General features: G+C 35.6%; 1 protein-coding gene across 1 annotated transcript in view; it reads right to left on the minus strand.

The window, feature by feature from the left end:
* The window catches only part of zmp:0000001200 (dedicator of cytokinesis protein 9), a 104,521-nt gene that overhangs the window by 55,691 nt on the left and 33,206 nt on the right, over positions 1–15,624 (minus strand). The window contains 2 exon segments of the mRNA XM_058787097.1: positions 1,353–1,435; positions 8,152–8,241. Of these exon segments, the coding sequence (XP_058643080.1) occupies positions 1,353–1,435; positions 8,152–8,241 (173 nt within the window).

Raw genomic sequence — 15,624 nt, forward strand, 5'->3', positions numbered from 1 at the left:
TGAACACACACACACCGTGAACACACACCCGAAGCAGTGAGCAGTCATTTATGCAGCGGCGCCCGGGAGCAGTTGGGGGTTCGGTGTCTTGCTCAAGGGTCTCTCACCTCAGTCGTGGTATTGAAGGTGGAGAGAGCGCTGGACATTCGCTCCCCCCACCTACAATTCCTACCGGACCTGAAATTCGAACCCGCGACCTTTGGGTTACACGTTACCGACTCTATCCATTAGGCCACGACTGCCCCCAGAGCAGTAAATCAGAATATTAGAATGATTTCTGAAGGATCATGTGACACTGAAGACTGGAGTAATGATGCTGAAAATTCAGCTTTGATCACAGCAATAGATTTATATTTTAAAATAAATTAAAACAGTAGAATAGAAAAAATAGAAAAGTTACTTTAACAATAATATTTCACAATATTGCTGTTTTTACTGTATTTTCAATCAATCAATTGAACCGTAGCATCCATAAAATAAAAAAATTAAAAATTACAGACAAAATTAAAAAGACCTACAAGAAAAAAGGATTTTAATCTATATCTGTGATATGTTTTGTATCTTCATTAGTTTGTTTGGAACAGATTTCATTTATGTTCATGTCTACATAAACTATCTGTTTAGCTTTATATAATGACTGGTAATGACTTTTTAATGAAAGTTTTTATGTCTCTTTCTCCAGATAATCAGATCTTGGCTGCACTCTCATCCTGCTCAACTTTGTCTCATTAAAGTTGAAAAAACAGATGGCCATTTGAACAGTTAAAGGCTCTGTAAATGTATATGTGGCAATGTGGAGATGATGACCTCACTCACTGTTCCTCTGCTCTATTGTTACCCAGCAAAACACATTTCCTGCTCTCGCCAACACAAACATCTTTCCAAGAGCTGACAATCACTCACACACACATACACGTTGGTATTTGTGGTTTACGGGGACTCTCCATAGGCGTAATGGTTTTTATACTGTACAAACTGTATGTGCTATTGCCCTACACCAACCCTACACCTAAACCTACCCCTTACAGGAAACTTTATGCATTTTTTAGATTTAAAAAACCCCCCCCACCATTTAGTATGTTTTTTAAGCCTTTTGAATTACGGGGACATAGGCAGTGTCCTCATAAACCACCTTCGAATTGTAATACCTCTGTCATACCCATGTCATTATACAAATCTGTGTCCCCGTAAACCCCAAATACCAACCCAAACACACACACACACACACACACACACACACACACACAAGCCTAGGAGGACACTGTAACAATGATAGCTTGCAGTCCTCTGTCCCTACAGCTATAATCAGTCACACAGGCTGTAACATGTCTTGGTCAAATTGAGGTTCTTACTTGGGAAGCTGACGGAAGTCACCGGAATAATCCTCATATTTGTAGTTGACCACGTGCCATTCAGAGATGTAAGATTTGATGCACTGTAAGAACAAACACAATAGCATTAACATCATTAGCATTACCTTTGGCATGATATACAACTCCAATTATTCAAACAAACTCTCTTTATTAAAAGGATGAATTTGAAAGCTAAAGTGAATTAGATTTGAGATCTAGCAGCTAGTACTCCTGGCAGGCTAAGCTGTGGTGCTCAAGCGGTAGACATGGGTTCATTTCGGAATTGCAACAAGTCAGGATGCCCTGTCCCTTCTCTACTGTCCTTACATTAAAAATGCTAAGAGTCAATGCATGTCTAAACACTGACTCTCTCTCTCTCTCTATCGATTCATTCAAATAAATGTGATCTTACAGCACTATTTCATCTCTGTGTCTGAGTTGAAGCAGGCAGAATGCTAGCACTAACGAGCCATAACTGATGAAATAACCATAATTTTTACACTTCTGGTCATTGCGCTGGAAACATCATTAACCAAATGGCCATGATACCAAATCCTAAATTATCCAAATTATCCTAAGCAGGATAATGCATGGAGAGCTGTGCATTAAACTATTTTAATGCACGACGTGGAGGCCAAGAACCACCCGAGCCATGCATTATCTCTCACTAATACAATAATCACTGATAATGACTTTAATTTGTGCATTTATAATGTATGCAGAGCTGGGTAGATTACTTACAAATTGTAATCCGTTACTGATTCCAGATTACATGACAAAAATTGTAGTTAGTAACGTAATCCGTTACATTACACATTTTAGGTAATATAATCAGATTACTTTTAGATTACTTTTGCTTTAACTTGTTTATCACATTGATTTAAATAGCGTTATCTTGTACCATAATGATGTAAAAAATACAAAGAGTAAGAAAACTTGTTCCATTCATTGTAATTTACAACATGAAGTGCATTAAACATAATATTACATAAAGGTTTCCCAAACTAGGATTTCATAAAGGAACTGCAGGGGGTTGTGAGTTTAATGAAAAGCTGACAATTAATTAAATCATAAAAAATTTAAATGAAAATAAATTATTTTAAAACAAACTCCCTTTCGATGAAAGTCTCTTCACTCAGCGGCCATATTTGCAACGCCTCCGGGCAGCTTGTACAAGACCTATCTTAATGAATGGGGGAATCCTGAAATCTCAAAAACTGCTCGCTGAACTCACAATTCAATTCCATATGTCAAATCAGCAACAAAAATCTGAAATTAATTGCCCCATGAATGTTGTTTCTTATGCTCAAATAGCGTTTAAAAAGATTATTTTTCAGGCTAGACCAGCCAACGCACGTGCGGAGTCATAACGTGCTTATACTGCGCATGTGCATTGGCTGGTCTAGTCAGGTTTCTATGGGAAATTTGGATCTTTCATTTAGAAGGTGGGATTATTCCTCCATATTGCACAATGCAGTTTCTCCCAATCATAAGTATAGGAGTGAACCGTCTTTGTATTTCTATAGTCTTTGTTTTAAATAAAACACTTACTAAAAAAAGATGAAATATTTTTATTTACCTGCATGCCATGTGATCATTAATCAACATCAAAGAAACCGTGAACATGCAAATGTGATACTTAATTATTGAAATATTTATTTTAAAATCTCAGGGGTACTTCAAACAAATATATTTGGTGAATTATGTTTAGATGACTTATGTTCCACGTGTGTTTGTGTATATTGTTTCTTTTTCTCGCTCTCCTGTCTTTTTTTTTGTTATTTTTTTTTTTGCTCCGCTTCTAGGTTGGTGTTTATTGGCGGACTTGACTGTCAATCATCATTCTGACGTCACGATGTTCTGCCAATCTGCTGACGTGCCAGCTGTATTTGAGGACTCGAGTTGATTGTGTGTGCATGCGCCACGCCAGCGTACCTTGTGCTTCCAACGCAGTCAACAGTCTCGTGTCGACGCCAATTGTCTCCCGAGGCTTAATGTATTTTGCCTTATGGAGTTATGCTTTGATCTATTTATAGATTTGTTCTTTGGCTATTGACTTGTATCGAATCCTTCGTGAAAGATAACGCCGATGTCGGTGTTGGAGTTTCAGTCCTATTATGGGTCAAGTTCAAAGTAAAGAATGCATTCTGGCGAATCGAACTACTTAATTAAACGTGTCTCTTGGTGATGATCCGAATACCTAGTCAATCGTTGTTATAATACTGTTCGCTTGTTTTTGATTAGGTTAGTTTGTACTTTGTTAGATTAGATTTCCGAGTGTTACGCCACCCTTGTATTTTTGTTTGTAGTTTATAGGAGTTTAGTTCGAGCGTCGTATACGCTGAAGAATTCGGTTTTATTTTCATATTTCTTTTGGTTAGTCAGTTTAGAGGTTAGTTATAAGGATTGTTTTGTCTTGTTTATTTCTTTAATTTGGGTGACACTCCTGTTTTTTCCCCCTGTGTTAAACTTCATAATTTATTTTCCCTTTTTAAAATATTATTTGTATCTGTTTACAAAGCGTCCAGTAAAGATCTTTTGAAATACTACTTTTCAGTACCATCTTTGATCTGCACCACATCCAGTAACAGTTGTCACATATAAATGTTATGGTATCATCCCGTTTTAACATCAAGCACGTAACAATGACAAAAAGTCTTGGAATGCCTGGATTACATGTAACTAAGAAATAATGTGAATGTGAATTTTATTAGTTATAATTAATAATACATGGTTAAAAAACCTACAGAGTAATAATTCAAATAAAAATGAATGTGGTCATCATTTACTCACCCTCAAGTAGTTCCAAACCTGTATGAATGTGTTCTACTGAACACAAAGGAAAATATTCTGAAGAATGTGGGAAACAGAGAAGTTCTGGGGCACCACTGACTTCCATAGTATTTTTTTTTTCCTACTATGGAATTCAATGGTGCCTCCAAAACAGCCTGGTTACAAACTTTCTTCAAAATATCTTCCTTTGTGTTCGGCAGAACAAAGAAATTCATACAGGTTTGGAACTACTTGAGGGTGAGTAAATGATGACAGAATTTTCATTTTTGGGTAAACTATCCCTTTAAACCTGAAATTATTTTTGTAAATCCAGTGGTCAAATGCTGTCATCTGACTAATGACTGATCTTTGTGTGAATGTCCACAAAACTGGACTATATATACATATTTCAAATGTATATAATCGGTAATGCTATTTTAGAAAGGAAAATTTTAAAGATGAAAAAGAGAAATTAGGGAGAATCAATGAATTATGTGATCATGTAATCCATAAAAAAGTAACTGTAGTCTGATTACGAGTATTTTAAAATGTAACTTACTCTAATTACAAGTACTTAATTTTTTGAATTTGATTACGTAATCCAGATTACATGTAATCAGTTACTACCCAGCTCTGAATGTATGTATTAATATGTATGTTAGCAATGTACGTTTTGAATCGTAATTAAAATAATGAAGAGTGGAAACTATTTAAGGAGGGTGAAATAGGATCAGAACGAAATCGCAAACCGGATTCAAACCTGCATCATTTGCCTGAGCACCACAGCTTAAATGATCTGGAGTGTTAACTGCAACCACATCCTTTTCTCCTTTCTGACAGGAAAGGAAATGCAACAGCATTACTATTTTTGAGTCACAGTTTTATGCAAAGTCACCCTGTGCTCAAAAAGATCTCATTTATTCCCTCAATCCTTTGCTCTCTTTCCAATCTGATTTTTTTAGGAAGTGCAGAAAGGAGATGAAAGGCAGGGGCAGGAAAACCCATTTCTCAAAGGCAAATTTTTTTTTTTAATAGATAAAAAAATAAAAAAGTGAAACAGAAGGAACACTCAATATTTAAACACAACATCAGCACAATATTTGCATAAAGCTGATGGTGAATGTTAAAAACACTCACATATACTCTGTAAGTGTATACCTAGTAAGATGCAAGATTTTAGGCATTTATAGGTACACTATATAAAAATATTACAAAAGCTGTTACAGAAAAATGATGCTGCTTTCTATCTACCTCATTTTGACCAAATTCTAAGGAAGCATCACATTTATGCTTCACAAAAACCCAATTTCCATAATGCAATGCATGCTCAGTGAAAAACTATCATTAACCCAATAAAGCAATAAAGTGTTACATTCAAAACACAAATTTCTAAGGTCTCTAAATGCTCAACATAGGGCTGCACAATTATGACAATAATTGTCGATTATTCCCTTGAAATTGTAATTGCGATTATTAATAACGATTATTTTGAACATATTTATGCCATTGTTCGAAGCTGCACTGAGCCTCAAATGTCAACTATACATTGGTTTGGTTTCTTCTTTAAACAAAAAAAAAAAAAAAGTAAAATTATACATGGTATAATAATGAAATAAAAAATAAAATAAAAAATGGTTTACTAAAGCTATATATTTAATTTACAATTAAACAGACGGAATTTCAAATTACAGTAACATTTTACAGTACAATTTATATTATCAGGACTCCAGACTATCATTCGAGAGCAGTGGCACCAGCACTTGATTTGGTAGCACTGAACATGTAATAATAATAATATTACAAGTTTTGTCTCTTAGAAATGCAACAGAAATAGAACAGGAGCTTGAGTTCAGAGTAGCAGGAGCTTGAGTTGGGATGCAGATGTACATTTATTTTTATAAACAAAAACAGTACCATTGTGAAAACTGTAACAGCCTCATCTTTTATACATTTGTAAGTCAAAACCAAAAGTACAGCACCTCATTACCATGGTAAAAAAGTAGCCTAACTATATGGTTTCCATGGAGTTTGAATTGAAAAACAGTAACCTAAAGACATTCAGTCAATTACAAATCCATATCAACTGATAGAATAATTAACAAAATAATGTAATTATATTCCATTACTCCTTTAACATATTTAGTATATTACTAATATAATAATACTCAATATGAATATCCTACTTTTCTGCCACCGTACCATTGTTACCGTTAGTGTTAATGCAGTAAAACTATGATAAATGCGGGTGATTTGTGGATTGAAACGTCTTCTAACTGGATTGTGGTTGCACTGTTTCTGCTGCTTTCTGGATCAGTGTTGATGAGAATAACAGCTCCGATTTATTTGCCTTTAAACCAGTTTAAATGAAAGAGACGTGATTTGTACTGAAGAACTCTGCGCTGAACTCGAGTGCTTCTTACTGGATTTCACAGCGTTGTTTAGAAATTTGACTAATTGTGCAGCCCTAGATCAACATCCTCAAAACTCCCACCCTCAGAAATACGCGATGGGCTCAGATTGGTTAGCTGGCTCAGTGTGTTGTGATTCGCTAAACCGCCAGTATGCGTCTAAATGTCCCACCCCTCAGCTCAGTGGCATGTGCTCTGGTTGTATTGTAAACAATAGCGCCGTCAATATTGCTTATTAATTTGAGCCTTATTGAGATGCAGAGAATATTAGTGAAGAGGAAGTGAAGATGGCAACTCTTCCTTTTCTCTAAAGCAGAGCAACAGAGCCCCCTTTGTTGCATGTTCCCGGGGGTGGGCTTTATGTAAATTTGGGGGTTTGTGATGTCACCAACCTGGGAAGTAGCTTGTTGTAATCCCTACCAGCCTTTTTGTAGGCATTAAACTGCCAAAACTTTTAAAAGTCAACATCTCCGTTTGCACTGAACTTTCAGCATCGTAACTTTGCAGTATTGTTTATTCTCAAACAGCAACATTACCCACTAAATAAAGTAAAAAAAAAAAATAAAAAAAATGAAATCACAATCAACCACCCCTTTAAGAAAAGGGGGGGGGGGTGAAATAATACTGAAAAGATAACAATACTACTACAAATTCTTCTACTAATAACAACATAAAACGCACAAAGGATTAATGAGCTGATGGGTTCATGAATATTAATCACGTTGTCTGCATTCGCTCAAACTGATTTGCTGAAATCAAGAAAGGGACGATAATAGGTGAGCGCCAGTCACATATGCGAGTGATTTACTTGCATTGTAGAGGGTTGATTCAATATGATCCATCAGGCTTTTGAGGAATTTGTATTTGTTCATCTCTCAATGATCATTGTATTGTATTATATTATGTTTTGCTGTCACAATAAAAACTGCAGAGCTTTGATCATAAAACCAAACATTTAAAAAAGATAAATATATAAAAAAATGTATCTGACTATTAATTCATACGTCAGGCTTTATGGAGTTAATATGTTAAAAGGTGTCAAGGGGAAATGTCAATTATATATGTATTTTATTAGGCATCCCTTTTGAAGGCAGCTTCTCATGTAGACAGCAGACAGAAATGAAGCTCACTAGGTTTTGAAACCTCACGTTAAACCATCTGTTCAAGATATTCAACTGGAGAGCAGCCATGTGTCTGCCAGTAACATCAGTGTGTGTGTGTGTGTGTGTGTGTGTGTGTGTGTGTGTGAGACAATACTCAAATAGTTTGGGAGTATCCCATGAGTTTATACCTATCTGGCAGTGAGTCTTATAAAGAATTGGGAATATCTGCAGAACAATGGAGCACTATTCTCCTCTCAGCTAGGAGTGAGTGTGTTACGTGAAATGAAGGTCAATTTCGGACAAAGTCCTCTCTATAAACAACACAGGAAATCCTCCGAGTGCAGTAAGTATGTGAGAGGACGTCAAATGCTCAAATACTGTTAAAGAACAATAGGTGCTGTGCTTTTCTGTCTTACACGCACGCACACACTGTATGACTGAGAATGAAAGTCAGTAAATGTGAGACAGTAAAGTTATGAATTCAAAGAAAGTGCTCTTTAAGTGTGCGTGTTTTACCTCTTGCACAAACAGACTCTGTGCCTCTCTCAGTGCGTGTGGAGGTATGGAGGGGTAGAACGTCCGGATCTGTCGTGGCACTGTACACACCTGCAGAAGAAAAGCACTGTTATAATCAAATCTATACTATCTATAATCACATCTGATCCAACAACCACCAACAAATTAGGGATGGCCACGAGTACTCAGAAGTGACAACAATGATCAATCAGGAAAATGATGATCATGTGACTTTTAAAAACACATGTATTTTCTTTTTTTTTCTGATTGGTTATGGCAGCATCCTGGGTGATGACTTGAGGTCTGATTGGTTAGTGTTGGGGCAGCATGTCGTCCAGACCGTGTTTTGGCATGTTGTTATGTGAAAAGCACATCCACAAGAGTATTATTACACATTCTGACTAGTGTGGTCTAGATCAGTGGTTTTAAAACTTGTTCCTGGGGACCCACAGCTCTGCACATTTTGCATGTCTTCCTAATTTACACAGCTGATTCAGATCATCAGCTCATTAGGAAAGATCTCCATGAACCCAAATGAGTGTCAGATAAGGGACACATGCAAAATGTGCAGAGCAGAGGAACAGGATTGAAAATCACTGGCCTAGATCACATGTGCATTTCCATCCTTTTTGTGCAGATGCAAGGTGTAATATTGCATTTATGTTGCATATCTTATATATAATGCATTTAGTTAACTTCAGTTTACCAGTGTTCATTCACTCTTAAGCTTGACATACGCCTGACATTACTGACTATGTCTGGATTATGTGAAGCAATCATATTCCTTTTTTAGATGTTTAGGTGTAAACTATCACTTTAATTAACCTCAAATACTTTTGGGTGAACCATCACTTTAATTAAACTACTTAACACATCAGCATGACTCACACGTGTTTCATGACTGACACTGAAACTACTATTCCACTTTCATTGCATGTGCAAACAAATTCACAAACAATTTCAGTACGACTTTGAAAAGAATGACTTTTGTTCAGTATAACTCCCCCTGATGAGAGTCTTCTCGTGAGAGAAACAAGACAAACAAAGAGGCAGGATGAGTTCGACCACAGTTTCAAAGCAAAACTCCCCAGCCTGACTCACGTCCGCCATATCGGCAGGACTCAAACAGCCAGGTTCAGTTCTTCTGGACAGACAGTCTCCATCCATTCAGCCAATAAGAGCATGAAAGAGGTCAAGCTTTGGCTGGTTTGCATGACTCCATTAGATTGTAGATGTTGTGACTGCAAAAAGCAACTTTCTCCATTATATTTTGCATAATATATGTGTGTGTTCTGTGTATATTTATTATGTATATATAAATACACACACACACACACATACAGTATATATTTTGAAAATATTTACATGTATTTACATTTTTATTTACAGTACAGTACAATAAACATGATTCCAGTCAAAGACTGGAAAAAATGCACTGCACATAAAGATTATAGCAGGTGCTAATTTGCATCTCATGTCCCTAGAAAGGCTTTTCTAAAAAACAAAAAACAAACAAAACAACTAATGTAACAAACTCTTCATATAAAAACCTCACATTGCAAACAGAATACAAAACACATGCACCTAGTTTTATAGACTCTTCCAATCTTAATAATTAACTAGTACAGAGCCAAATAATAATTTAAATATGCGTACAAGTCTGGTTTAATTTGAGCCAACGCTTAACCTTCAACGTAAAAGACTTTATATCATGTATCACTTTAAATTCATTTGGCAACATATTCCAAAGTTGGGATCCCTTTACAGAGAAAGCTCTTTGCCCTTGTGATGTTCTGCAAAACCCAATCCTACAGTTTCCAACCTCTGTACTCCTAGTGGTTCGGCCTGTGTCGTCGTGTCTCTTTACCAAATTACATAAAACAGAAGGTGCCTTATTACGCAAACATTTAAAAATCAATTTCACATACGATACATTTTAAAAATTCGTAAAATTAAGCATATTCCATTTCTTTAAAATATGACAATCATGCCATTGATTTGTTTTTTTGTCCATTATTTTTAAAGCCCAATTATACAGCATCTCAATTTTTCTAATTAAAGAGCCACTAGTTTGAGACTAAACTGTAATACAATGAGATACAAGAAAAAAAAATCTTTGAATGCAGGAACAGATGAGATGCCTCAGTTGTAATATAATTCCTAATGAGTTTTATTCAGTTTAAATTCATTTTAACATTTCTATATTTATATAATCTATATTATAAATAAGAATATTTCATAAATAAACTAGGGGTGTGCGATATATATCGTAATTGTTGTTTTAACGATATGCAATTTGACATTATCGAGTATTTTGCAAAAACCAAACAAAACACCCCTACAGAGAGCACGCATTCATTACGTGAAGTCTAGACTAGAGCGCGTGCATTTTAGAGTGTGTTCTTTCACTGCATGATTCAGTCTATTAAAATGCATTAAGAATGATAACAAAATTGAAGATATGAGGGCAGAAAATGTGTTTTATATATATATATATATATATATATATATATCATATAGTTACAAATCACACGAAGAGTGCCGTTTTTTGTTCAAAAATAAGCATGATTGTGATATTGATTTTATACAACAGTTCAATAAACAATAAGTTAATATTAAGAGACGTTTTAGACACCATATTGCCTGTTTTTGCTCCATTTCGCCAACAAAACAAATAATTCCTAACAGTTACAGTACTGTTTTTTGTCTCTGAGCAACAAGACAAGGTTTAGTTCCTGAATGAATCAACCGTTAAATGATTCGGTTCAGTCGCAATGACTCACTTGTTAACAGTGACTTGCTGCCACCTACTGGCGATTTTAATTTCACATTCAAAGTATCTGTTCATTTTAAAATAATTTCAAATATCAGTATTTAATGTTTTATGTTTAAAATATCAAAACATTATGCATTTGTAACTGCAGGTTAAAGCACTCCATGTCCGAAACAGTGTGTAAATACATCTAAATGCCACTTCAGATGCAACTTCTGCAAAGATTAATTTTTGATGATACTGGTTTCATTTGTTTGGTAACAGCCTAAATGTCTTATTCTAACTGACTGATTAAATGTAACAATTTGACTCATAAAAGATGCATACTTTTAGAAAAAAATGGCTTTATTAAAGGTAAAATAGCCCATAAAAGGTAAAAATCTATTTTAACTTATATGAAAAGATTAATTTCTATCACTGATGTGAACTGACCACAAAGAATATGAAGAATATCAAAAACTGCAGCTGTCCATGGTAGTCAGATATCAGCACAATAACACACTCGGCAAAATATCGCCTAATTATTGTTATCAAAAAAATCCCAAAAAATACAAATATATATCGCACACCCCTAATATAAACAACATATTTTTCTAAAATATATACATGCATGTGTGTGTATTTACATATACATAATAAATATACACAGTACACACACATATATTATGTAAACAAAAACTTTTCTTTTGGATGCGATTGATCGCGATTAATCGTTTGACAGCACTACTAAAAACTAAAACTTAAAAAAAAAAAAACTAGGCTATATGGACATTTAAAAAATAAACTAATAAAAATGTCAAACACAACAAAATTACTAAAAATTTACTAAAATGAAAAAAATAAATAAATAAAATAATTTAAAATATCAAACTATGATTCTTTATCAATGGTACTAAAATAACACAGCTAATGATCAAATATTCATAATCTAATGAATTTTTGGTGACTAAAGACAAATTCACAATCTTTGTTTCCCTTTTTTTCATTCATGCCAAATGAAATATGTAATGTGCCCAAAACAAAACCCACTGAGATATGAGACGAAATTGATAAATGGCTGTCTGTTTACCACAAATGCTCTTGATGTTTTATATTTAGAAGGAAGGTGTCTCTATGTCACCAGGGTCAGTGGGTCTCAGAACCAGCGGAAAACAGCGTTAATAGCATTCCAAAGAAAAAACACACAATAGAGTCCTCCTGTTGCCAAACTTCCTTTCGTGAAGCCCTCACTTCCTCCTGGAAAGATGCTAATCGCAGGGGGTGAGAAGAGGAACAGCTCTACCACTGTTCCTGTGGCTCAGTGGTAGAGCATTTCGTTAGCAGTACATACTGATAAAAAAAATAAATAAAAAATGTATAGCCTGAATGCACTGTAATTCGCTGGATAAAAGCATCTGCTAAATGCATAAATGTAAATGTAAGAAGAGGAACACTGCCGTAGTCATCCAGGACCCACGCACACACTCCCAAATACATTGAGCACACGACTACAGAACAGCAGTGTGTGAGCGAAACTTTAAGAGCTAATGAAGATTCAGGCAGTGGTTGAAGACTTGGCTTGGTAACAGATGACAGATAACAGGTTCAAGTGGGAAAAGGCACGTCTGATGTCAAGAGATTAGCAGATTAGCAGATTAGCAGCACGTCAGGAACGTTAAGATGGTAAACATGTTGGTCTGTGGAGGAACAAGCAGGCGAAGCAGTGCCCCAGCAAAATACCCATCCACTAGAAAGACCTCAATCAATAATGGTTCATAAATATGAACCTTTACAATCGCAAACAACATAGTCCAGATTCATATTCGCAATTATTACTGTTTGCCACCGAGAACATTTACTTACAGACTTTGCACAAGCAGCTTTGTGAAGGATGACAGCACTTTCATTTGAGAAGAACATCAGAATGGAGATGGAAAATGTCAAATGAAAACTCAGGTTAAATAACCTGTTGGCCAATAGCACAGAAGATTATTGTTAATTAATTGAGAGAAGCAGAAATTGTGATCACGATTTAAATACGGTTAATCGTGCAGCCCTAATTCTGTTTCTTTCCATTGTGTGCTTATAGGTGTTTCTGAACACTACAATGTGTCTAATGTAAATGCTCCCTAAAAAACAAGTTTGAGCAGAGTCAGGTGAACCTGAAAACAGCCATCTAAAACCTGATTATTATTTAGTCATTAAGGCAACCCACTAACTAGCTGGTTTTGTACATTTATAGCTTTGTACACTCTCAACAGTGGCACCAATGGGAATTGCAAAAATGACTGATATCCAGCAGGTTTCCCAAACAGTGCCCTTATTTGTTCAAACTGGTAGTCCTGCCTTAAACTCACTGGTTACGCCAGAAATCGACATGTCAGATAAATAAAGCAATGTTTTTAAAGCACCAACTATTCTTACTTAAATTGGAACATAAATTCCACACTAATGGATTATGCAATGCTGCAGTTTTAAAGTTTGCATTTTTTAAATTCAGCTGAGGTCACAAAGATCTCCTATTTACCATGTCTTCACAAGGTTATGAATTTGCAGGTCAGAGTTCACCAGAGTTCACTTTAGAAAGCAGTGAAATTTGCATGGTCTTGTGTTTCCTGTCTCCTGCATTTGCGTGCATTTGAATGAAGGACAATGAAACAAAAAATCCAGTTTGACCCTCCCACCCTTTAATAGGCATTTATAGGCAGGAATAAGCTGCAGATGGACCAGACTTTACACTGATGAAAGGTCTGAATCTGCAGGAATAGTTAGTACTGGTTAATGCTTGTCTAGCTGGTAGGCTTGCTGCAATATTCATTGTTTACGGTGTTACCGGTCGGTGTTAAGCCGCAACACCGATTACATAATTTGCCCACCATGGCACCCCCACCATCATTTAGATTTTAGTTATCGTAATAAAAATCATTTAGTTCAGTTAGAGGACAGAAACTACCATTAAAAACTGAATGCGGCTGCTCAATGCAGCGTACTGAACGACAGTGGCATCACAGATCAACAGCAGGAGTCATATTTCATTTATCAAGCGAGGAGCGAGTCGAGCTGATTGACGGGAAGAGTGAGGTGAGACAGACAAGACAATGGTGGAAGGTTTAGTTTTGAAACGAAATGCAAAAGTGCCCATTTGGCAATATTTTGGATTTTGAAAAGCCTGTTGACTTTTTCCGTTTATCTAAGGTGATTTTGGAAGTTTTTTTAAACATTTGTTTCTTATTTATTTGCTTCCACAGTGTTAATTTTTACTTTATTTAAACTTTGTGTAGGCTATTTTGTTTATTTTATTTTACATCAAGGTGTACGCTGTGCCTCCAAGCTTTCTTATTCGTTTGGTAAACGTAAACGTAAATGTTCTATGTTTCTTATTTATTTGGTTTCACAGTGTTTGTTGATTTTTGTATACCTGACTAAACGTAAATGTAAATGTGTAGCCTAAGTAATTTGTTATTTTATATTAGGCATGTATGGTGTATTTTTATTCGTTTTGTTAATAAAAGTTTGACGTTGTATTTGGTTTTTGCCGAATTGCTGCTAATTTGAAGGTGAAAGTAAAATTTTACAAAAAAAAAGTAATAGTAAACTTTTACAAGCTATTTAAAAGCAAAGGAAAGTGAGGAAAAGAGGGAATACTCAAACGAACAATTGCTTGATGTCGAAGTGCTGCTAATTTAAAAGTGGAAGTAAAATGCGCACGGTGCTTTTGCCAGCTATTTAAAAGAGAAGAAAAGCCAGGAAACGAGGGAAAATAAACAAACTAAACCCCCTCTTTAACATCCTGTTAACCTGTTAGTGACAATAATACGTATAATAAAATAATAAAATAACTCTAGAGAGAGAATGAGATTTATTCTTACATTTGACAAAAGCTTTCCATCTAAAGGAGCTTTAAGCACTGCAAACGGATGTAAGGGCTGTCTCATTGGAGCAGTCTGGAGCAGTTCAAGTGCTTTGGTGATAGAGCAGTACTGTGATCTCAGATCCTGGGTTATCTTAACTGGGAAATGAGTCTGTGCACTTTTGCAGCCAGGTTAATTAACCATCATGCTGTCAAAAACCCACTTTTGCTGTCTCATCCTGAGAGTGATTACCAGGGCCATTTATGTATACTTCTTGTAGTTCACACAGAACGTGTATGACGGTTGTGTTCACGTCTTTTGCAGCGTTTCGTACATAAGCGCTGCGTTTTTAAGATGCTGTGTCAAGTTAAACATTTTTTTTTTAACTTTTACACGCAGCACCGTCCATCAATGTCAGTTCTAAAACAGTGGACCAATCAGAAGACCTCGGAGGCGGGGCAAACGTTGCAAGCTTTTGTTTACAGGAGCGGCATTCTGCACTGCGCTTTTTTAAAACCATTCCTGAGCACCGTCTCACGTTTTTAGACACAAAGACGCATTCTGTGTTAACGACCCCATAGCCTTATATTTTTCAGTTTTTCTACAGTTGAAAAATAGAGAGTGTCTGAAAAAGAAACTATTTAGTAGATACTATGAAACTTAGTGACCTTTATAAAAGTATGTTCGTCATAGTATGAACTACATCTGTCATGTTGTCACTGTTATGTGACCTATAGCATCAGTTGCATCTTGCAGTTTAAATATTATGAATGAATCCCAATTTAATATGTAGTATAAGTTGAGATGCAGCCTGGATCTCTGTGCTGTTGGGTAGGAAATTAAGTTTTGATGTAGCACGTCTATGGACAT

This window comes from Onychostoma macrolepis, chromosome 09, assembly GCF_012432095.1.
Source record: "Onychostoma macrolepis isolate SWU-2019 chromosome 09, ASM1243209v1, whole genome shotgun sequence".
Taxonomy (NCBI): Eukaryota; Metazoa; Chordata; class Actinopteri; order Cypriniformes; family Cyprinidae; genus Onychostoma; species Onychostoma macrolepis.